This window comes from Argentina silus (assembly GCF_951799395.1).
Source record: "Argentina silus genome assembly, chromosome: 18".
In the NCBI taxonomy this organism is placed as follows: domain Eukaryota; kingdom Metazoa; phylum Chordata; class Actinopteri; order Argentiniformes; family Argentinidae; genus Argentina; species Argentina silus.
The window spans coordinates 5,833,892-5,857,936 of NC_139672.1; the positions used below are offsets into that span (position 1 = coordinate 5,833,892).

Consider the following 24,045-nt stretch of genomic DNA (forward strand, 5'->3'; position numbering starts at 1 on the left):
GAATCATTATGCTCTCAACTCAACTGTAGGCCCTAGATGATATAATATCATCCTGGGAGCCCATAGGGACGACGTACACAAAAAACACTGTCCTTAAGTTTGTTGGAACCCCCTTTGGGACCACAATCTCCCCTGCTCTTTCTCTCTGGAGTCGTCTGATACAGAGGATGTTTTGTAGCACTTGTGGATCCCTATATGAGGCTCTTATGAAACACTGTGTGAAAGGTTCTTTTTTGGAAAGGCCCTGTGCGTCATTTAGCACAATGTGTATCAATGAATCTGTGGCTCGACAATTTGTGTCTGATTAAATTCCGTTATACCGTATACTACAAACGGGCGAGATGAGACAGATGTGGTTTAATCTATAGATTTCAGCATTGTGTTCCTCTCTGGGTTTAGTTTTGACCTCATAGTGGCACATGTATATACAAGGATTATCAAAAATGAGGTTTGAATAACATTTTATAGGGTTGACTAAGGGGGTCAACAGATTGTTTCTGGCATTACTCTACATAAGCAATACATTTGTGTACATATTTTCCTATGCTATGAATACAAGTGGAGACTTCTATATTTGAACTTTAGTGCAATTTTTTATTCTATGGTTTCATCCCAGACTGTAGGCACTTCTGTTGGCTATTGGCTAGGCTATGTCACAAGATTACATTTATTTTTTAATTTGGTTTCTAGAGACCAGTGGCCTGTAAAGCCATGACAACATGAAATTGATTATGTAGATGATCACATTGCAAGCTATTTTTATTGTGGTGGGAAAAAAAATATTTCTTGTAATAGATGGACTTTCAGCATTTTTACCCCAAAATAGTTGTAATGCTTTGCGCAGATATCAGTAACCTAAATCATTCATTCGTCCACTGTCCTTCCTGGCTAAATGACAGAATATATAGCACCAGAGGCACAAAAATACTCTCTTTAACGTCAGCGATAAATACAGATGTTATTCTATTTTCACTGCTTATGCTTTCCCTCCCTTTCGTCTTTCTTCTTGATTGGTCAATACATAAATGTATGTATTTAATATAGTATAAGTGAAAAGCCAGTATATTTGGAATCTACAATCTCAACAATGTAAACCAGCTTTTTTAATGCACAAAGCCGTGTGTGTCTGTCTGTGTGTCTGTGTGTGTGTGTGTGTCTGTGTGTGTGTGTTGTGATGAGGTAGAACAAGTGGGTATGATAACATAGACCTAACCCTAACCCTGTCGAAGGACAGACAGAGACATAGTATGGGAAGAGAGAGACTGGTGAATAGTGGATATCTGTCCGTCTGTAACAGTGTGCTGACACACACACACACACACCCACACACACACACCCACACACACACACACACACACACGCTGCCCTGGAGAGTGAAGGCATTGACTGCTGGAGGACAGCAGTGGCGCTGCAGGTTCCCTGCACAGAGATTGTAGGCATGGTCGTCCGTAGCTCACCCCCCTCCACGGAGGCTCCCCCCCTCCTCTCCCCCCCCCCTCCCCCTCCCCCCCACCCCCCTTAGAGCTTATGTAAACTAGCTGTGGAGCCAGGGCAAGCTGAGGCTATTTTTAGCAGCAGTACTGCAGAGCAGAAACTGGCGGAGGGTCACGTGTGCACAGCCGAATCAAAGGGAGTATCCCGGCAATGCGCTGTAAACAAAGGAAGGTCAGCAGCAGAAGGTGAGACACAAAACGCCTCTGTGTGTGTTTTGTGTGTGTGTGTGTCCGTGTTGCCAGTCCTTACCTGTACTGTAATGTGCTGACACAAAACATATACATATACATATATATATATATATATATATATATATATATATATATATATATATACACACACACACACACACACACACACACACACATACATACATACACATACATGAGCACACACTTGATGTGTTTGTGTTCTCACACATTTACTTACCGACACACGGAACAGAAATAAACCCTTTCACTCATTCTTTCAGTGCAGTCATTCACAGCGACAGCGCCTGCGAGAAACAGAGGAAATGGAATTGATCAAAGAGCAGTTTGACACGCGAGCAGCCATTTTGCTGTATAATCATGACTGGGACTCCCAGCCCCTAGTCCCTCACTGTTGGATCAACCTATCAGAGAGCAGCAGACGAAGGCATGCTCAATTCATCAAAACAACCATGACCATTTGTATTAGCAGCAACATTAGCGTTAGCTACAGGATACATCAGATGGGCTTTAGACCCCTCTAGTAGTGTGTCCATTTTAGTTTGGCTGCCTAGCTCAGGGGTGTAAGACATTAAGGACGCTGAAGATAGAAATGTAATTTATAGAGCTGAAATGACTGCCTCGTCTACACGACAGACACCCATACCTGTTCTACACACCACGTTTCTATTTGAACGTTCCGTGACGTTCCAACCTCCTGAACAAAGCTCTAGGTTTAGCCTCCTGTGGTCTCTTCTGCTAGGCTAGCCACTAGCCACTAGCCACTAGCCACTGCCACAGCCAGCCACACCCAGACCAGTGGTTCCCCTGTTCCACCTCCACTGGTCAAACAAGCCTCAACTTTCACCTTGGCTGGAATGTGGTCGGAGGGGGGCACACAGGGCTATTTTTAGAAACCTTTATATTTTGCCCTCACGGTGGTTTGTTTACAGAGACAGTTTGAGCTGTTGGGGGTTTCACCGGCCAGGACAGATGCTAGCGAGCTAACTAATGTATGTAAACAATTGGGTTCAAGTCAGGGTAACTGCCTCTAGGAGGTGGCTCACCTTTTCAGACAGGTGGATTATTACTACGGACGAATCCATGAATCCTTAATCTGTAACCTGCTCTCGGCCTAACTCCACCCCATCCTATTGTGTCTGCGTCCTCATATTGGTAACCAATCAAATCAGCTTCCCCCTCTCACTCTTGCATGGAGAGGGCGATTGCTCCTGGAATGTAACGTCACTATCTGGAAGTCAAGCCATTTCCTCCTCAGAGATTATACTACACTACCACACCATTAGTATGCTGAGCAATTTGGTCACAACCCATTTCCTTGACCTTATGAATCTGCATACCATATGTGGCCTATTTTAGAGATATCACTGTTTCCCCTCAATCTGGCCTTTTTAGATTTTTTGTTTTGATTGCTTAAGTGTTTCATATAATATAAAGGTCTTATTGACCGGTTTGTGGTTTTGAAAATCATTATCAGTCATTACCATGGTTAAGCGCTAACCTCGTATAACCTTTAGCTGTTCATGCATGCAATCTTTTTTATCCATAAATGTATCATACGCTTGAGACTCTAGATTATGTATAACTCGCCCTTATATAAATATATATCTTATTATGCATACACACACGCACGCATATGCACTCTCTCTCTCTCTCTCTCTCTCTCTCTCTCTCTCTCTCTAATTCACGCACGCGCTTGGGGGGGTGGGGGGGCACAACAGATGCAGGAGACTCTCCTCTGCTCCGTGTGCACAGATCTGGCCTGTGTAAATGTATGGGAGTCTGGCAATGGAAGGATACAAGTATGGCCTGGCTTAGGAAGAGACGAGAGGAGTGGTATCGACCGACTGGGGTTGCCATGGGAACCCAGCTGCTAAAAGCGGGCAGGGTCAGTGGAAGAGAGCTGTTTGTGGCAGGAGCGAAGGGATGCCACCTGGTGGCTGGCTCGGGAACTACACAAACAGTATTGCAATGGCGCACACACAGGCATCTTCAGCGGGGGTTATTCTCAACAAGAGAGCTTGTGGGACTACTGGTTATTAATCTCTCTCTGTTGGTCAACAACTGGTTGAACCGAGGGAGCCAGCTGGGTTGTTGACCCTCTGGCTGAACAAGGACAGCATTTGAGCAGTGTCACAGGGGAAAGTAGCAGCAGAACTGAGGCTGTGGAGGGATAGGCCTATCCCTGGTATAGGCCAAACCTAGCGATTTCTTGAGGCATGATCCTTAGTCCTCTCTCTACATTTTCAGTTGAGCAGACAGTGCCGGCTTGAGGCTTATGTAATACACAGATATACAGTAGGCTGTCTGATATTGACTATTGGTTATTGAGTTCTGATTAGGGAGATGAGGAAAAGCTAATTTTCAGTGGGTCAATGGTTCAGCTTCAACCGGAACAATCTATTGGCCTTGAGGTTGCAGCCATTTATGGGTGAGAGTTTAGCTGGGAACCTACTCCATATATAGCACAGTCTCTTCTTCCTGTTTTCTACAAGTTTATGCATTGATTGAAAGCTAACCTATTGATGTTTAGTCTTGATTATTATTGTTAGACATGTAGGTTTAAAGGACTTGATAAAAACATGTCCAATAACTTTTGTCAAGTAGATTTGCATGTAAGAGTCCTAAAAATTGACTTGTTTGAGACCTGAGTAGATTTGTATTTCTTCAAAAACTCTTGCCAAGTCAAGGTAGCTTCAACGATGAATTGGAGAGTGTTATTCTAGGCAGAGCTGATGTAATGCTCCCCTTAGACATTTAACAGAGACATGTAACATTACAATGTATCTTACATTTTTATACAACACCTTTCAGAACCAAGACTTAATGCTCTGGAGAGTGTATTCATGGAGTTGAAGTAAAGCAGGTACTTGTGTTTACACAGTATTCGGTTTGACTTTCAGGAGTGTCTCCGTTCTGGGTGCTATATTTAGGAAGCGCCCACAGAGCAGTTGATGGATTTGTCTAGTTTCAGATCCTTTTCTGAAACTGGTGAATGTCTCTGTCGGGATGGGAGAGTTCAACCTCAGCTCACATCTTTCCACCAGGTGACACAGACAAAGATGAGAGTTGCGTTTCAGCTTTGTCTCGTCCGTAGAAGTATTTTCAATGCCTTTTTTTTTATTAGTAAAACTGATGCCCAGAATGTCTTCAACTTTTAAGAAATGTAAAGAATGCAGAAAATCGTATGTTTCACAAATGTTACGGTGTTTTGTGGACCACACACAAACAGTTTAGATACTGGTACCTATGTTTAGATACCCTAAATGTTATGTAGGTCTCAGAAGAAGGACAGTTTGGAAGTGGGATAGTTAAGTTATATTTACTCCTGAATGGCTTTGAATTTAAATATTGTGGTTGCAAATCCATGTACTAGAGTGTGTGTGATGGTTTGGCACCCCCAGTTGTGTGTTTTTAAATGGCAGCCGTGGTGAGTCGGAGAGGCTAGAGTGAGTTGCTGCACTGGGCCATTATGCTGGGCAGAGCCGGTCAAAATATGGAAACTATTGATCCCCCTCTCTCCACTGCTAATTAAAGATGGTCTACTATTTGTAAAAAGTCAACCCAATTATCAAATGACCACATGAGGCTGGGCTTGCTGTCATTGACATGAAGGTTGTCTGTCTGTGGAGGTTTTTTTTCCTACTGCCTAACATCTGACAACCACGCAACTGGGGACTTTTTAGTGGTTTGACGGCGTTTTCCTTGTGTTCCGTCAATGGTTCTGATTTTGACAATCAGTTCCTTTTCACCAGATGAATCATGACCAGACTCACTCTCACAAGAAGGGCATTGGGCGGGGGGGGGGGGGGTAGCAGATTCTCTGGAAATGAATACAACATGTTGGTTATGTACAGTATAATGATTTGGATCATCTCAAAGTAGCCTCCAGATATCCTGCTTAGCCAAGGCCTTTGTCAGTTAACGGGTCTGCCTGTTTGTTTGTTTGTTTGTTTGTTTTCCATTTTAGTTTTTTGCTTGTTGTTTGCCGTGTTTGTTTGTTAGGTGTTCCATAACTACGAGAAAGCAACCTAATCAGACAGAGCACCCTAAACCGCTCAGCAGCTCTGCTATGCTGCTTTTTTGGTCTCTGGTGGAGCCCCTCTGGAGCTGGGTGACCCATGTCCCCAAGCCCCAACACTGAGCGCTTTACTGTCCCCCCCCCCCCCCCTCTCTCTCTCACCCTCACCCTCCCTCAATCGCTCTCCCCCTCCTCTCTTCCCTCTCTCTCTCTCTCTCTTCCCTCCCTCCCCTTCCTCCCCTCTCTCCCTACCCTCCCTCTCACCCTCTCCCATCCCTCCCCCTCTCATTGTGCACAGAGTGCTCCATGGGCCGCGCCACATGTGACCTGCACCACGTGGGGCTGCAGTGCAGGAGTGCTGGGCTGGCCCGGAGGCCCTGCAGCCTCAACTGGCCCTCATAATAGACAGAGAGAGAGTCAGGGAGACCAGGCTAAACGCTCACAGAGAGACACCAGGCCAAAAACAATGCAGAGAGAGAGAGAGAGAGAGAGAGAGAGAAGCACTAGGAGAGGCTGGCTAGAACGCAGAGAGGTACTGAGATGAAATAACCCAACCCATCTGCATAGTGAAAGAGTGGCCTGAGCACAGATAAAGGGAGTGTCCATACATAAGAGAGAAGCTGGCCCATACATAAGAGAGAGGCTAGCCCATACACAGACAGAGGCTAGCCCATACATAAGAGAGAGGCTAGCCCATACATAAGAGAGAGGCTAGCCCATACATAAGAGAGAGGCTAGCCCATACATAAGAGAGAGGCTAGCCCATACATAAGAGAGAGGCTAGCCCATACATAAGAGAGAGGCTGGCCCATACATAAGAGAGAGGCTAGCCCATACATAAGAGAGAAGCTGGCCCATACATAAGAGAGAGGCTGGCCCATACACAGACAGAGACTGGCCCATACATAAGAGAGAGGCTAGCCCATACATAAGAGAGAGGCTGGCCCATACATAAGAGAGAGGCTAGCCCATACATAAGAGAGAGACTGGCCCATACATAAGAGAGAGGCTAGCCCATACATAAGAGAGAGGCTGGCCCATACATAAGAGAGAGGCTGGCCCATACATAAGAGAGAGGCTAGCCCATACATAAGAGAGAGGCTGGCCCATACATAAGAGAGAGGCTAGCCCATACATAAGAGAGAGGCTAGCCCATACATAAGAGAGAGGCTAGCCCATACATAAGAGAGAGGCTGGCCCATACATAAGAGAGAGGCTAGCCCATACATAAGAGAGAGGCTAGCCCATACATAAGAGAGAGGCTGGCCCATACATAAGAGAGAGGCTAGCCCATACATAAGAGAGAGACTGGCCCATACATAAGAGAGAGGCTAGCCCATACATAAGAGAGAGGCTGGCCCATACATAAGAGAGAGGCTGGCCCATACATAAGAGAGAGGCTAGCCCATACATAAGAGAGAGGCTGGCCCATACATAAGAGAGAGGCTAGCCCATACATAAGAGAGAGGCTAGCCCATACATAAGAGAGAGGCTAGCCCATACATAAGAGAGAGGCTGGCCCATACATAAGAGAGAGGCTAGCCCATACACAGACAGAGGCTGGCCCATACATAAGAGAGAGGCTAGCCCATACATAAGAGAGAGGCTAGCCCATACATAAGAGAGAGGCTGGCCCATACACAGACAGAGACTGGCCCATACATAAGAGAGAGGCTAGCCCATACATAAGAGAGAGGCTGGCCCATACATAAGAGAGAGGCTGGCCCATACACAGACAGAGACTGGCCCATAAGATTGGATTCATTTATTGTCAGATGGTGAAAAGATCTAGCTTGATCCCAGACAGACCACTACATCCTAGAGACATGGGCTAGATGGACCTGGAACTAGTCACATCTATTTACAGTTACTCAGCCAGAGAAACTAGGCCTATCATCTTCATATTGTACCAGAGCCTTTATAAATCTATGTCTGGAAGGACACTCGATAATCAATGTTATCTTTTTTTGGCCTTTCCTGGAGCAGCTTGTTGTGGCTGAGTATAGAGCCTATATTTGGCTCCCCAGCTCTCTACCAATAGCACTTGTCACATGGCAGTCACAGAACACGGGGTAATTATAACCTACGTTTCTGCACGGAAGACTGACTAAAAATACCCCACATTGTTGCAGTGATGGGGCACAAGCTGTCTGTGTGTGTGTCTGTGTGTGTGTGTGTCTGTGTGTCTGTGTGTGTGTCTGTGTGTGTGTCTGTGTGTGTGTGTGTGTCTATGTGTGTGTCTGTGTGTGTGTGCTTGTGTCCAGGCTTTTGGCTGGTTCGGAAACCGACAGTACTCTACCCTGTTTTCTTCAATCCAGGTCACAGCACATGGTGTGCAGGCTTTTGTTCCAGCACAATACTAACACATCAGACTCAATCAATTGAGGGCTTGACGATCCACTGATTTTGTGGTTACTGGGTACTGGGCTGGATCAAAAGCATGCACATCGTGTGGGTCCTCAGCATCAGGATATACTACAAGAACATCACTCAAACCAAGTCTTCTCTATCTCTGGCCTACTGTCCTGTAGCCATTTGTCACAACAAGGCAGAGGTTATTAATGGTTATTAATATTGGAGGCTGTACTATGGGTTTAGCAAGTGTGGCACACACACATGTAAGCCTATGCAGGGTTTTGAGATTGATCGTTAAAGCCACAGACCGTTCACAACTGGAAAAATTGCCTGGTTTCATTTGAATTTGTTTTCTTTTTTCTGTTTGTGGCCTGTATGTATGTATGTATGTATGTATGTATGTATGTATGTATGTATGTATATAGATAGATAGATAGATAGATAGATAGATAGATAGATAGATAGATATATGCATATGCATGTCTTGCCAAACAGATAAGATGATTCCTTTGAGCCAAGCCCTCAAACATTCTGTTGCTATATCACTGGAAATGGGAGGAACAGCAGCGCTGGCCCTATGGCTTGAAAGCAGAATGTCAGTGAATATGTACCTAGCTAATGTACATGTCTTATTATTAATGTAGCCTACGTACTGTATATGTTGTGTGTGTGTGTGGAGTGTGTCTGGCCTGGGGCCTGGTTGGTGTGTATATCATGGTGCAGGCCAGGCAGGCCTCCTCTCTGTCCTCAGTCCTGGGCCTTGCCTGGGTCATCCTGCTGTGCTGCAGGAGAGGAGAGGAGAGGAGAGGAGAGTGGAGGGAAGCACAGCCCAGCCTTGCTTCCTAGCCTGCACACGCTCTCTCCGTAGTGGAGAGGCATCAGCAACAGCAAGCCATCTAACCTCCACAATAACCGCCTTATGTAATCGCTCCAACAAGAGACAGACAAAAATAGCTCAGCCTGAGCGGACCTGCCCTCTAGTGGTCAAATGCTGTACTGACGTTGCACCCAAACCACCATGACGCTAGAATCAGACATGGCGTCTGATAGTGTAATGTACTGAAGAGGATTCTATGTTGTGGAACTATACACAATAGTGGAGCTTGTTTCAGTATAATACTAAATCTTGGCATTTTATTGTACACTTCTAACCTCCCAGATAATTCAAAGGGACAGCTTGCTTGGAACATGGCATCTTGATTTTTCCTCGAGCTGGCTGAGACAGTGATCATAGGCCTCTCTCTGGTATCGGCCCCCTGGGTAACAGGATTTTCCCAGCTGATTGATACGAACCCTCTTCTTTCACTGTTTCACTGAATGACAAGTAATACGTTTTCCGTGTATTTCCCTTGCAGTTTCCTGGACAGAATTGACTCGGTCAGACAGAGCGACTATACCCCGACAGATCAGGTAGCCCAAGGCTCTATGTCTATGTCCCTTATTTTTTTTTTTTTATGTTTCAATGTTTTCTGTACGCTTTGCTTTCATTGAATCAGACACGTGACATGCCCTTTGACCTCCCTTCGTAGGACTTGCTACGCTGCAGAGTGTTAACTTCAGGGATTTTTGAGACGAGATTCCAAGTAGACAAGGTCAACTTTCAGTAAGTCTCTCTTTCTTGTCAGGTGATGATGATGATGATGATGATGATGATGATGATATTGATGGTACACCCTCATACTCAGAAAATCATAGATGGAAGTGTTTACGTGGATTTTTGTAGTATTTGATTTGTGTTACACTAACTAACTGACTAAAGGATTTATATGAATAAGCATGCATTAATAAATAAGAGATCAAAAGGTATATAATACATGTTATATGACTGGCTCTTGTGCTTGTAGACATACTTGGCCGTTTGCTGCCGGAGCTCGTTTCCCTATATGTCCACAGGAGGGAGCCATTGTCATCACAGCCAGTGTTACATGATGTTTTTGTGTGACCTAATATTCTGTCTCCTCTTCCTCAGTATGTTTGATGTTGGAGGCCAGAGAGACGAGAGGAGAAAATGGATCCAGTGCTTTAATGGTGAGTTGGGATGTGCTTTTGTGTTTGCGTGTGTGTGTGTGTGTGTGTGTGTCTGTGTGTGTGTGTGTGAGAGTGTGAACGTATGTGTGTGTGTGTGTGTGTGTGTGTGTGTGTATGTGTGTGTGTGTGTGAACGTGTGTAAAGCTCTGTATTCACTGCCACTTTCCTGTAAGAGGTGGTGTCTGTGTGTGTGTGTGTGTGTGTGTGTGTGTGTGTGTGTGTGTGTGTGTGTGTGTGAACGTGTGTAAAGCTCTGTATTCACTGCCACTTTCCTGTAAGAGGTGGTGTCTGTGTGTGTGTGTGTGTGTGTGTGTGTGTGTGTGTGTGTGTGTGTGTGTGAGTGTGTGTGTGTGTGTGTGTGTGTGTGTGTGTGTGTGTGTTCAAAGCGCTTTCCTCTCATTCTCTGATAGATGTCACTGCTATCATCTTCGTGGTTGCGAGCAGCAGCTACAACATGGTAATAAGGGAAGACAATAACACCAACCGGCTACGAGAAGCCTTGGATCTCTTCCGCAGTATTTGGAATAACAGGTACGTCAACAGCTTTACACACTGTAGGTCCTTCACACTGGATCGGTGTGTTCTCCCAGTAACAGTCTAGTCCACTTCAGGAGTTTGGGGAGGCTGGTGGAGGCAGAAATCGGAAAGACGGGCACATTGTAACGCATGGTATTCCTCATTCCATTCCATGCATTACAATGAGCCTGTCCTCCGATTTCTACCTCGACCAGCCTCCCCTGGCTTAGTGACAGTCAAATCTGCTTTATGAGCTTCATGTTTTTTCTAATGGTGTGTTTGTTTGTTTGTTTGTTTGTCTTCCAGATGGTTACGCACTATATCAGTCATATTATTCCTCAACAAGCAGGACATGTTGGCTGAGAAAGTATTAGCTGGAAAATCCAAAATAGAAGACTACTTCCCTGAATATGCTCGCTACACTATACCAAATGAAGGTACACAGCCGTAACGTAACGTAACGTACCACAGGCATTTACCCCGTCCAGCACTGTGAAGGGGAGGCTGGTGGAGGTCGAAATCGGAGGACGGGGCTCATTGTAATGCTTTCAATGCCTGAATGGAAGGAGGGACAGGTATCACATTAATCCATGCATTACAATGAGCCTGTCCTCCGATTTCTACCTCCACCAGCCTCCACTGGTACTGTGTTACAGTCAGAGTTAATGGGGCATTAAGAAGCCCACTAGAGGCACGGCCTACACCACTACTGCAGTGGTTTGGAAGACCGTGTTGTACCATTGTTACTCTGACAGCCCTGACAGTTCAATCTGATGCCTTTCTGTTCTGTTCTTTTTACCAGCAACTCCTGAACCTGGTGAAGACCCAAAAGTGACGAGAGCTAAGTTTTTCATCCGAGATGAGTTTCTTGTAAGTATTTATCATGACTATAGATTTGGGCTGTTTAAACGTCAAATATGATTGACGTTTAAATGCGAATGGTTAGTTTATTCATGTTTAGCTTATTTATAACATACCATTTTAATTAGTACTTTAATTAGTAATTAGTACTATGAATTAGTACTCATAGTCAACAGATAAGTCACTTTGGAATTTTGCTGAAGCTGTTTTTTGTTTTTTTTTGGACTTGGACCAGTTGGGGGACCCTCATGTAGCCAAGGCTAACACACTTGTTCCTCCTCTCTCTCTTTCACTCTCCCCTTCTCTCCCCATCCCTCCCTCCCTCCCTCCCTCCCTCCCTCCATCTCCCCTACCACAGCGGATCAGCACTGCGAGTGGCGACGGCAGACACTACTGCTACCCCCACTTCACCTGCGCCGTGGACACAGAGAACATCCGCCGGGTGTTTAATGACTGCCGGGACATCATCCAGAGAATGCACCTGCGGCAGTACGAACTCTTGTGATGGGACAAACCTGACCATCGGCCTTCTGTGTTTTTTCAACCATTCTGCATCCTCGACCCAAAAACAAACCCAACCGAACCCAAGCCCCCCCTGCTGGGGACTATGAAGTACTACTGAAGTGTGTCAAATCCTCTTCCTCCTTTTTTTTTTTTTCTTTTTTTTTTTTCTTTTTTGGGCAGACCGATTTATCCCCATTTCACAGATGTAAGGAAGGTTGGGGAACAAAGTTGTGCGTGTTGCTTTTTTTAAAACATTTTTATCCTTCCTGTTTTTCGAATGCTTGATTTTTTGTCATTCCACTAAGCCTTTGGCTACCTCCTTATTTTTTTCTTTTTGTCCTTTTTTTTTTTTGTCGATGGCTGTCATTGGACCTAGACTGGCTTGGCGGGTGTGTTAGTGTGTGAGAAGCACAGACAGGACCTCAGTGTAGAGGCAATGTGTGTGTGTGTATGCGAGAGAGAGTGTGTGTGTGTGTGTGTGTGTCACTTGCCAGTCGGAGCTGGCATCACCCCCTGACCCCCCCCCCCCCACCCCTCCTCCATCAGAGCGGTCCCTCTGCTTCTTCTCTCCAACATGACAGAAAGCTTGATAAACGGATGGAGAGAGAGAGAGGGAGGAGGAAGAAGAAGAAGAAGAAGAGGAGGAGGAGGAGAAGAAGAAGAAGAAGAAGAGATAATGCACTTTGCATCAGGTTACTTAATACCTTTTTGGAGGAAGTATACACACAATGTAGCATCACAATATTTATTACTCTGTCACAATTTTAGTGTTCCGAGTTGCAGGTCGACTGAGGGGGGGGGGGGGGGGGGGTACCGTGACCCCTGACCTCCTGCTTGGTGTGGCTCAGAGACACAGACATGGAGCAGGGAGTGAGAGAGAGAGAGAGAGAGAGAGGGAGGGAGAGAGAGAGGGAGAGAGAGAGAGGGAGGGAGAGAGAGGGGGGGGGGGGGAGCAGCAGCCAGGAAAACAACAGAACGATGGAACCAACGAATGAAGGAACAGGACTGAGCTCTCTGCACCTTAGCCCTGCCGCTGCTGTCTGCCTAACATGTCCAAGGAGGAGAAGCCACCACACTCATTACTCGGACCTGTCTGTTCACACAAACAACCATCCTTTTAGCTTAGACATCTTCTTGGGGAGGGACGGGAGAGCAAATTTAGTCCTATTATTATTATTATTATTTTTTGTTTTGTTTCTTAACTTGTACAGACTGTGCAAGGTTGATTTATCCTGTACAGACTGTAAAATGTAATATTATTTTGTACAACTTTATTGAAAGAAAAACAAATCTACTTGTAGATCTTTGTGCCTTGATTATGGCTGTACCTGTAAATGAGCTGAGATGTAAGTATGTTTTTGACTGCGCTGTACAGCTTGATGTCAACCTCTATCAGCAGAAGAAGACTGCGGGTAGGGACTTTCTCTGTAGAGTTTAGTTTTTTCTGGTTTATAAAAAAAGGAAATGCTGTTTAGTAAAAAATAAAAAATAGGGAAAAAATCCTAAAAACCTGTATACATTATGCAAATTAACCACTTACCTGCAGTGAAGACCAGATGTTGCAGCGCCATGCCTTTTTTTTTGTTTGTTTTTCCTCCTTTTTATTTTGAATTTCACAGCTTTAAAAACATTGGAAATCCATTGAAAGTGTCCAAAATTGCAACCTGGTGTTGTTTTAATAGGAACCAACTTTTTTCGATATGAAGTATGTCTGAGATCTGTACATGTGTGTGCCTGTGTGTGTGTGTGTGTGCCTGTGTGTGCCTGTGCGTGTGTGTGTGTGTGTGTGTGTGTGTGTGTGTGTGTGTGTGTGTGTGTGTGTGTGTGTGTGTGTGTGTGTGTGTGTGTGTGTGTGTGTGTGTGTGTGTGTGTGTGTGCGCGTGTGTGTGCGCGCGCGCCCGCGCATGTGTACATAAAACAAACATAGACTCACAGACGCATTGTGTGTGTGTATGAGAGTTGAGCGTGCGTTGTGTGTAATCTTCTATAAATGTATGTACATGTAAATTTATAGGTCTATATAAATATATATGTACAATTATACATGTTTAATTATGTGTGTGCCTAGGTGTATACATACCTATGTATGTATACGGTAAATATGTATGCATACACACATAGGTAAGCATGTTTAGAATGGAGATGAATAAATGAGAGTGTGCAATATTAGTAATTCTTTGGTCCTTTGGAGCCATACCCAATGGCACAGGCACTATGAATGTGTGAGCAGCACCCAACAAGACAAGCTCTTCTCCTTGTACAAACAGCATCAGCCTTCTCTTCTACAGTACACGTCTATCCCCAACAGAGAGAGAGCTGACCGGAGGTGTGAACCCGTGTCTGGCCGGGGAGGATGATGAAATGACATTTTTATTTTCTTTAAATAAAGAGGCACATTAGAGGACTTGGCTTTATTTCCATCCCGGTGTTGACCTGCGTGCGTGTTTCTACGTATATTATATATTATTATTATTATATTATATATTATTATTATATTATATATTTCTTTGTATATTCTCATCACAATGACGTATCTATGGAAACTGCATCTCACTAGCCGAAGGAGGGAAATGTTGACAATAATGACCTGGTCATGTTGCTCTGATGCCATAGCGGTTGCAGTCTCTTTTTCAGGAAATATGCAATTTCAGTGGAAGTAACTTATAACCTCCAATTACCCTCTACACACAAATTCTCATTATTTTCCGTATTAGTGAATGGTTATGGCCATTACTTGGTTCTTATCTGGTTATTAACAGTAAGAGATCTCAAGGTACCGTACTGTAAAAGAAAGTGTTATCACTAGGTAAATATGTCTCTGCATAGGCAAACATCACTACAGCGTCACTGACTCCATTGTTTGAACATATTTTTGCTTTATTCTGTACATCAGGAATTATATACATTTGGCACATAAAATCAACATCATTTTAAAAACTTTTCTACTCGACAAAACTTTTCTTTCTGACAAAGTGTCAGAAAAGAGAGAAATTCCAGTCTTCCAAAACAAGTGCATGTAAAGCTATTAAAGCCTTATTGTGCTTCATCGATAACTTCATAGTAACATTAGTACCATCTGGAAACTACAACCATTTCAAGATGTGTCTCCTACAGTATCAAACATTTTTAAGACATAAAACTACCTATAATTGGCAACAAATACTGGTAATAATGTGAATCTATAGATTTGTGCTTGTATAAGAGTATAAGTGAAGACCAGAGGAACATCTGATGCATGTATTAAACTTGAATTTGGCAGCCTTAACCAGATACATTGAATCTATAGATTTGTGCTTGTATCGGGCTATAGAATATAAGTGGAGAGAGGTACATGGGATACATGTATTAAACATTGAATTTAGCAGCCGTAACCAGATACCTGCCAGTTATAGGAAGAAGAGAAGGGTGTACAACAATATAAAATTGGCTCATTTCGAAGTAGAACAACATATTTTCACCATCATAACAATAATACACAAAGTTGTTTTGGCCCATATTATAGAACAACACGTATTCTTCTTTGAATCAGGAACGCTCAATCTGTACACGGTGAGATATTGACTGCGGTCAGCCAGGATTGCATTCAGTGGAGTGCAACGTTCTAGAACATTCAGATAGAAGTACATCACACAGAACAGACATGCTCCTCTGTTATACTACAACAGGGAATTACTCTGAAGACATGTCGTTTCCATACAAGACATTTCAATCTGTAACATTTATAACGTTGGATTCTCCTGAACGCAGCCCTGGCGCGGTATGTCAGAGGGTCTTGTGCTTCCTCAGTAGGCAGAGGCTGCTGACGCACTGCTGCAGCAGGCCCCTCATCCACAGACAGTGGGCCAGGAGGAGCAGCAGCAGGCTGGCACCAGCTGAACAGTACAGGGCGATGACCGTGCTCTCCTCTGGGAGGAAACACTTAGACAGGGCATAGCTGCCTGGGGAGAATGAACCCTGGAGGAGAGAGAGGAAAGTACGAAGGTAGATAGATCAGTGAACCAAGGCTGTGAATGGCAAACTAGGAGGCCATGACCCATTCATAAGATGACAATTTCTGACCACCACTCATGGTAAGTGGACTATACAGATGATTCAACACGCATGATTAGAATGGTCAACACAAGAATATCCACTACAATGTCAAACAGAAGAATATGCAGATACAATGATTTTACCAGGATGAAGCTGGGGTTGTTGCGGTTTCTCCAGCTGAAGGATGGCACACTGATCTCTGGGTACTTGTTGTCATGGAGAACTTCACATCCGCTGTGGGTGTGGCCACTGAGAATGAGGCGGGGCTTAAACCACCGCAGGAGCTGTGAGAAGGAAAGAGTTACTGCACATGACACCTGTGATCCAATCTAACCACTTTAGATAGGACTTACTGTGGCTCTACACAAACCACTGCTAATGCTTTGATGCTTCTGCCAAGCCAGTCAAAACAGACACAATAGGCCCGCTTTTCTTGAAAGGTGAATGGATGAAGTGAAGTGACTCATCACTGTACAGCAGGGACATGAACGGTGGTGGTGAAAGGGGGCAAAAACCCTGCCCTTTTACCCTGCCACTCACAAAGTGCCCTCCTGGATGCTGTTTTTTCACATCAACCCCCCCCCTCCCCCCAACCCTACAGCAGGGTAGCTTATACAATACATACCCTCTGGGAGGCCTCTTGAGACAGCACGTCATACTTTTCTCTGAACAGTAGATGGCGCTCTGCTGGAGGAGCAGCATCCCGGCCTGTACAGCCGGCGTCACTCACACGGTACAGAGGGTAATGCTGAGAGGAAAGGTGCACAGGAGGAGCATCGTTTTAATGTTCAAGTCTCTCAATGCCAAATTATTGTGTGGTCAGTTGGGGCCTGTGCATTTGAGGATCCCACCTGCAAGATGATGGGCAGGGAGGGAGGATAGCTTTGTGTGTCTCTACAGTATTCTTTTATAATGCTGGACTGTATATCCTGTCAACAGAAGAGGCACAACAGCCATACCATGGGTTAATATACGACACTGATCATAACACAGGGCAAAGTCTGAGTGCAAGTGTGAGGAGTCGGACAGGTACCTGAAGAGAGCAGTTGAGATCTCGGGACAGTTGGAACAGCTCCTTCTCCACCGCCTGGCATATGGGACATCCATCTCCATGCAAGGCCACGCTGTTCACCAACAGGAAGCTATAGGGAAACACACACAGAAAACCCACCAAGACATTTTAGTAACGTCTCCTTCCACAACTAACCCACACATGGGTAACTAACCTACACTGGATACAATACACTCATTTGACTTGGCACTGAGGGAGGGTAGTTACATAGCAGGGACCTTTATTATTATTATTATTAGTAGTAGTAGTATAATAATAATAATAATAATAATAATAATAATAATAATAATAATAATAATAATGATGATCGACCATACTATGACCTAAAATTCTTCTTATTTCTTTTTTTTTTATTATTGTAGAGGAATCCTGCACATTCCCATGGTTGAACACATAGAAAGCAGAGAGGAACACAGTACACACAACTTGAATGTCACCTTACTTACTTGACTCCTTTCTTGGTGACAATCCTGGTAGAGGTGGCATTGAAAACCTTCTCAAAGCGCTGTAACTTGAACCAGTCCATTCTTCCACAGGAGAGAGAAAGAAGCAAGTCAGTTCTGTGTGAAGTCCACACAGTCCAGTCCAACAACATGGTGCTGTCTGTATTTTGGGATCTTATGGTCCTTAAGGTTTTATTTTTTAAGATTAAAAAATGATTATCCTTCTTATTCTTATCCGTATGATAATTAATTGAAAATCATATTTCACACTCAGAATTTATAGTCAGTAATATTGGGATTGGGACAAACATACTCATAGTGAAAGCCAATGTCATGGTTTCCAACCAGGACTATCAGTTCGGTGTCTCTTGAGTGTCTGAACATTCGATGGAAACGACGCACATCATCCTCCCAGTCCTGTTGCATGAATAAGAAAGGCAGCATTAAGTGATTTTTCGTAACCAGAATCAGACACTGGGGCAACTGTGGCCATGTTTGGGAGCCTACCTTTGGAGAGCTCCACTTTCCCTCATCAAAGACATCCCCCAGTATGAACACCATCTCCGGCCGTAGCAACGATAGTGCAGTCTGGAAAGCCCTCTCCATCTGCCATTCCCTGTGTGGTACAGGAGAAATGTCAGTCTTCCATCAAAACAACACACTGCCAGTGTTATTGTTGACAACTGAGCAAATCTGCTTAGATACAGCGTGGATGAGGGGACGTCTCCTTGAAAATGATGTTTTCATTTGATGCGAAGCGCACACAGTCTGCTAACCCTGAATCGCTTTTAAATAAGCTATTGTTTAAAAACGTACTCAGTAATGAGAAAAAAAAACATTACCTTCGCAGTTTGTCAAACCAGTGCCCCCCTATCGCGCCGAGGAGATGCGTGTCCGACAGCACCATTGCGCGGAGAGTTGAAGCAGCTGGCTGGCCGTCGTCGCTTTCTCCCCGCGCATGATCTATCTTTGGCCAAGCACACTTGGATATCGCGGGGTAATAGATAAGATACTCACAGAATATGAAAACGCTGCATACCACTCCAAACAGAACAATGACAGCGCTCCATTTGGCGCTCAAATCCGGCATATCTGGATTTTGAGATGCCCTGCACTGGCGCACTGATGATGGAGCGATTCATTAGGCATATTTTCGTTTTTCAAACCTAAATATCAGAATGTCGGGGTGACACTCTTTGCATTATCAACAACAGCATCGACAAATAGGCCTGCAATACATTATGTTTCTCTCTGTCTCTCTTAATTCAATGATACGACAGCCTTATCTCCGAGCTGTTGACAGCGCTGTTGTCACACGGGCCAGAAAGACAGGATTTCGCAATGAGTCCCTCACGCATTCACAGTTGGTTAGGGGGGGGGGGGGGGGGCGGCTTTAGGGTACCTTGTTACCACTTCCGGAGAGAGGAGAGAACTGATGGAGATTCTTATCTGATTATTAGTAGGCTTGCTTAAACCTACTCCTACAATTTTTTAAGATAGTCACATCAATGCAACTGTACACCGTGCAGAGAGGTATGACTCGCGTTTCTATGATTTAGACTTTTGGTTTTGGTACCTATTCAACTTTTAAATTATACAAACTTGAAAGTGCACTTTTTAACATAGAGTCTATGGAAACCAAAATATGACATTTTTGAACCACTGCCGCTCTTACACCTTTTAAGCTAGTAACACCAATTCAACTGTAAAATGTGCCAAAAACAAAAAAATATGAACCTTGATATGCTTTTTGTAACTCCAAAAACTCTCATCTGTTAACATGGTGGATGTTCAGTCGATATCTATCTACCTGTCTATCTATCTGTTATCCTAACCTGCTCTCAGATTAGATTAGATTTGATTCAACTTTATTGTCATTGCACAGAGTACTGAGACAAGTACTGAGACAACGTACTATCCGCATATGCTACCCTCTGACCATCTTTTATCCATTGGTCCATCCTACTATCTGACTTTCTTTCAACTACCCAGCTAATCTATCTATCAATCCATCTATATATCTATCGAACCCTATGTCATCAGAATCAGAATCAGAATCAGAATCAGAATTATTTTATTTGCACATACAGGTAATTGACTTGGTGAGGTTAGTGCATGGGACATAAAAAACAGCAATATCTATATAAGCAAAATATTAACAGAAAAAATTACAAAAAGCAAAATATTAACAAAATAGCAACAAAAAAACACTATACAAAATAGAACATTAAAACAATAAATCCATCTTTCCATCATCTATCTAACCTTCTCTCATCTATCTATCTCTAGATCTACCTATCTTACTATCTATCAATTCAACCATCCATCCAACCAACCAACCAACCAACCAACCATTCATCCTCCACCCCACCAACCAAACCATTTCTAGCTGGAGTTTGTTGTCCACCTTACATGGAGGAATTGAATCAGGGGAACTGATTTAATGACAGATTGAATGTACAGGTGCATATAATAGAATATAATACAATAGCTTTTACAGGGAACTATTCATAAATTCATAATTTTACATTTTTCATGTGAGATGGAGTAGGCCTACACTAAATCAGAAAACCAGATAAGAAATTAGATTAATTAGCTAATAGCATCGAATTCCGGCATCGAATTCCTGAGTTTATGACATGCAGAGATTAGACATCTCCTAGTGAGTAGATTGAATGAGGGGATTTGACCAGCAGGACTCTGCTCATGGTGAGTCTTGACCTAGATAAACTAAGGAGGACTGTATGTAATGAGATTATTCCTAATGGTTTAAGAGCAGTGATGAAACAGATTTAAGGCAGTTACCTGCCTAACCAGTTTGTTCGCAATGAATAGTACAGTACCACACCACAGCACAGTTAACGCAAATACTGTGTTTTAAAGTTATGCATGTTGTTGGATTACTTTGCCCTCTTTCAATTCTCTCGTAAATTCTACGGTATCCTTTGTCATGGCTCAACAGGGACTAGCATGTCAAGAACAAATACTGAAGTGTAGACAATCAGAATATTATTACATGTTTGCTACTATTATTGTGCTATTACTGAAGCTACAGTACAGTACAATTTGTTAGTACTGGCAGAAATTACCCTTCATTCATATCACTTTTGATATTATTATTCTACAGCCACGAGAATATTATGAATCTGTTATGCTATTTATTGCTATTTATTTATCGGAAAACATTGTCTACATTTGCACTAAAATGCTGTGTGCTCATGAGATAATCATTCCTTATTACAGTAACAAGGTGCTTCATTTGCTCCAGGTGCTCAGAGTGAGTAAATAAACTTAGAAAATGGAAAAACCTTGAGCACACTGGCTTTCTTGCTACTAAACATTTATGTAAAAAGACACCAACGTTCCAGTCAACAGACCTGAAGGTAACAAGAAAGTTGTAACAAGAAAGTTGTAACAAGGAAATTGAAAGCATTTCGCAAATGCATCAGAGATAGGATCTGGTATCCTTATAAGTGCAAGGAAATTATGTGGAAGTGATTCATTCATTCTCATAATGTGCAAAATCTGCATTTCATACAATTTGACACCATAACCAGTTGATAACATAAATGAAGTTTACGTAAGTTCAGGCAGGACACTTTAAATCGAACACCGTGTCAGTTGATGGACAGCTGATCTCACTTATGCAAAACACATAACATGTTCATTGGATTAGGCTTGAAAGAGCCGAGTTATGCAACACTCCACCATGGTTAAATAGTGTACACCACTGGCTATGAGTTATACTTACTGGTCATCCCACCTACCGCCCCAGCCTTCACCCGCTTGGTTGCTCTGTATTTAACCTACCTAGGGGGGGTTTGAGAACTTATGGGCTCCCTGCCTTATATTGTATTTTAAGTTGTTAAACGTCAGCCGGGGAGCTATACAGAGCAGAGCCATCCAATTACGCCAAACCTAATGTACTACCATTTCATTAAACAACATTAAATCAACGTAAGTGTCCTGACTGAACTGGGAAACTGTTTGAGTGATGCATCTCATCAAGTAGTAACATTCTAAGAAATGTCCAGAATGACCCATCAATCAGGGTCCTTTGATAAGATGACTCCTCTTTCTTCTACACAATAGGGTCTGCATAGGCACAGCTTTTCTCAATGGCCAGGTTGTACCAGTTGCCTTTTCCTCCTTTATAGGCACTTGTGACAATTCTCGCCCATCCATATTCTCCCTGCAAATACAAAACAAACAAAAAGATGTGGTCTTTATTATATGAGTAGTGTCAAACTGTAGTGTTACGGTGGAAGAAACAAACATGAGAGACGAACCCAAGGCTCTCCCCAGGAGTTCCTGACGACCCAGTACTCTGCGCCGTCCTCAGTCACGCCCCAACCAGCCACCGAAATGATGTGGTTCATAAGAGAGAGGGGGTGGAACTCTGCAAAGAGCCCTCCAGCATACGCCTCCAAGCCTTTTGTAGCCATTACCCCACAGCTAAGAGACAAGCAATGCGAAAACGGGAGACATTCATTTATCAAAATGGTAAACACTAGAGAACATTAGTGAACACTAGAGAGAAAGTCAGTCACAACACTTGAAATGTTTACGCCTGACTACGAATGTGATAATAGAATGTTGTATAATTGTGAGACAACTGCACTGCAGATAATATTGCAAGATACTTTTCTAAATGTGGTAAATAATTGTTCTCACTGTTCTCAAATTAGGAATGCAGTGATTTCTTCACAGTTTTGAAAGGGAGAATACTTGCCTGATGGGCCCATTGGTGTAAATCTCAGCTTTCATCTTGTCCCGGCCTGACACCTCTCCATAGTCTCCCACCTTCCAGCGGGTGTAGTTCTGCACAACATCACATGCCTTAAAGAAGGTGCATGTGCCGCATTGGTTGAACAGCTCACACTCTGCAGGTTACCAAGCACAAGGTTTAGCTTATTATGTTTTAGTCAAATTTGAGACAAAGGTGTTAACTATTCCATAATGAAAATAATGTAATAACGAATGATTATCTCACTAGTATCATCAGCCTGCATCGGAGTGCAACTGTAGACAATGTTTACCAAAATAAATAAATAAACAGATTTGTAATATTTTTGTGGCTATAGAATAATGAGATGAAAACATCAATTCTTTATCACTTTGATTTTTGGCCTGGTAGTTGTTGCAGGTTTCATCCGGGATGCCTTTCCTATGTGCATAGGAATAGACTCCCAGATGATCTCCCCCATAGCAGGATCCTGCCCCTCCACAGTCAATCACATTCTGGACAGATAGGTAGGCAGACGGCCAGGCTCCTTTACGTTTGATGTTAATGCGGTCTAAAATGAAAAACAATCGTTAAAACATATATGATGCACATCAGTAGTCTGTCATTAATGTGCTGGCCTATTGATGACAGACTGATACATAGTCTACTGTAAAAATGCATCACGACAGCAGTTAGTCATTTCTAACTGTGTCTGATCCCTTGAAATACGCACTTGGGGATTGTCTCAAATGTATACAAATGTGATCCACTTGCTAGTTTGGGGAAGATGTTTACCTGCGAGGGCACTGGTCGCTCCCATGGCCCAGCACGACCCGCAGTACTGAGGAATGTGTTGGTTGCGCGTGCTGCTCACATAATTTTTGCCATCGATGTTTCTCCAGTCCCACGTTGACGGGAGGTCCGAGACGTTCACATACTCGTGAGGCCTGGGATATGTCCTGATGAATGAAAATGGGTTTGTGTCACTCTAATATTGGTCTGCCGAAAATATCTCAGTTATATTGGGGTATATGACATTTAATGCACATTCCACTGGAAATGTTTCAGGTTCCAGATGTCAACTTCTGACCAAGATCAACGCATGCAACAAACATCTACCAGAAAAAAGCAAACAGACAAAACTAACAAAGAATAAGCAGCTTGATTACAGAACTTAGTACTTTATTGACCTGTAATAACAGCTAATATTATCGAGGACAGCTTACTTTACATATGTTGGTCTATTGTCCCTGATTGGTTTGTAGCATGACTCGGACAGTGTTCTCATGACATTGCTCTCCGCTGCCTCCAAAATTAATAAAGTATATGACAAAAGTGACAACAAAAACATTTCCAACGACGCCATGTTGCTTGAACTCTTCCTTGATATTTTAATGCGCACCCTACTGACCTGCAAATGCATAGGGTGCCATCTAGCGTCAAGGCAAGTGAATGCTACGCCCAGTAATATACCATTTCCATTCACATTTCCATTTATGGCATTTAGCAGACGCCTTTATTCAAAGCGACTTACAACAAATGCATTTGTTTAAGTAAGTGAATCATCTATCCAACAGTCATCATAAGACAAAGTAATCAATGCTCACACCAGGGGCCATTGGCAGTCGTAGTGCCAGAAGCCAATTTTTTAAATGGTTTTATTATTATTTATTAACAGGAGAGAACTTGTACAGGGGGGAAGTGGGGGTGAAGAGGTCTCAAGGGTTGGGGTTGGGGTTAGTACAGGGAGGGTAGTGGGCGTGAAGAGGTCTTAGTTAAGATGT

General features: G+C 43.4%; 3 protein-coding genes across 4 annotated transcripts in view; 1 reads left to right on the forward strand and 2 right to left on the reverse strand.

Annotated features, from left to right (window-relative positions):
* Nucleotides 1-12,871, forward strand: part of gnal2 (guanine nucleotide binding protein (G protein), alpha activating activity polypeptide, olfactory type 2) — a 30,628-nt gene extending 17,757 nt beyond the window's left edge. For both annotated transcript variants that reach the window (XM_083690074.1, XM_083690075.1), the window contains exons 6-12: nt 9,435-9,489; nt 9,609-9,682; nt 10,049-10,107; nt 10,518-10,638; nt 10,930-11,060; nt 11,426-11,493; nt 11,843-12,871. In XM_083690074.1, the coding sequence (XP_083546200.1) occupies nt 9,435-9,489; nt 9,609-9,682; nt 10,049-10,107; nt 10,518-10,638; nt 10,930-11,060; nt 11,426-11,493; nt 11,843-11,989 (655 nt within the window). In that variant the 3' untranslated portion in view covers nt 11,990-12,871. The remainder of the gene's footprint in view (nt 1-9,434; nt 9,490-9,608; nt 9,683-10,048; nt 10,108-10,517; nt 10,639-10,929; nt 11,061-11,425; nt 11,494-11,842) is intronic.
* Nucleotides 12,872-15,750: 2,879 nt separating this feature from the next.
* LOC310819212 (metallophosphoesterase 1-like) lies at nt 15,751-18,625 on the reverse strand (the record flags this gene model as incomplete). The annotated part of the gene is made up of 9 exons (XM_083690456.1): nt 15,751-15,942; nt 16,164-16,304; nt 16,646-16,768; nt 16,872-16,949; nt 17,054-17,162; nt 17,539-17,619; nt 17,849-17,952; nt 18,043-18,151; nt 18,378-18,625. 9 exons carry the CDS (start codon nt 18,623-18,625, stop codon nt 15,751-15,753), a joined length of 1,185 nt encoding a protein of 394 aa, XP_083546582.1.
* A 1,164-nt stretch (nt 18,626-19,789) lies between these two features.
* Nucleotides 19,790-23,627, reverse strand: LOC310819035 (cathepsin Z; the record flags this gene model as incomplete). Its single annotated transcript, XM_083690234.1, has 6 exons — nt 19,790-21,727; nt 21,825-21,990; nt 22,268-22,418; nt 22,653-22,832; nt 23,057-23,220; nt 23,488-23,627. 6 exons carry the CDS (start codon nt 23,625-23,627, stop codon nt 21,617-21,619), a joined length of 912 nt encoding a protein of 303 aa, XP_083546360.1. The 3' UTR covers nt 19,790-21,616.
* Between the last annotated feature and the right edge of the window lie 418 nt (nt 23,628-24,045).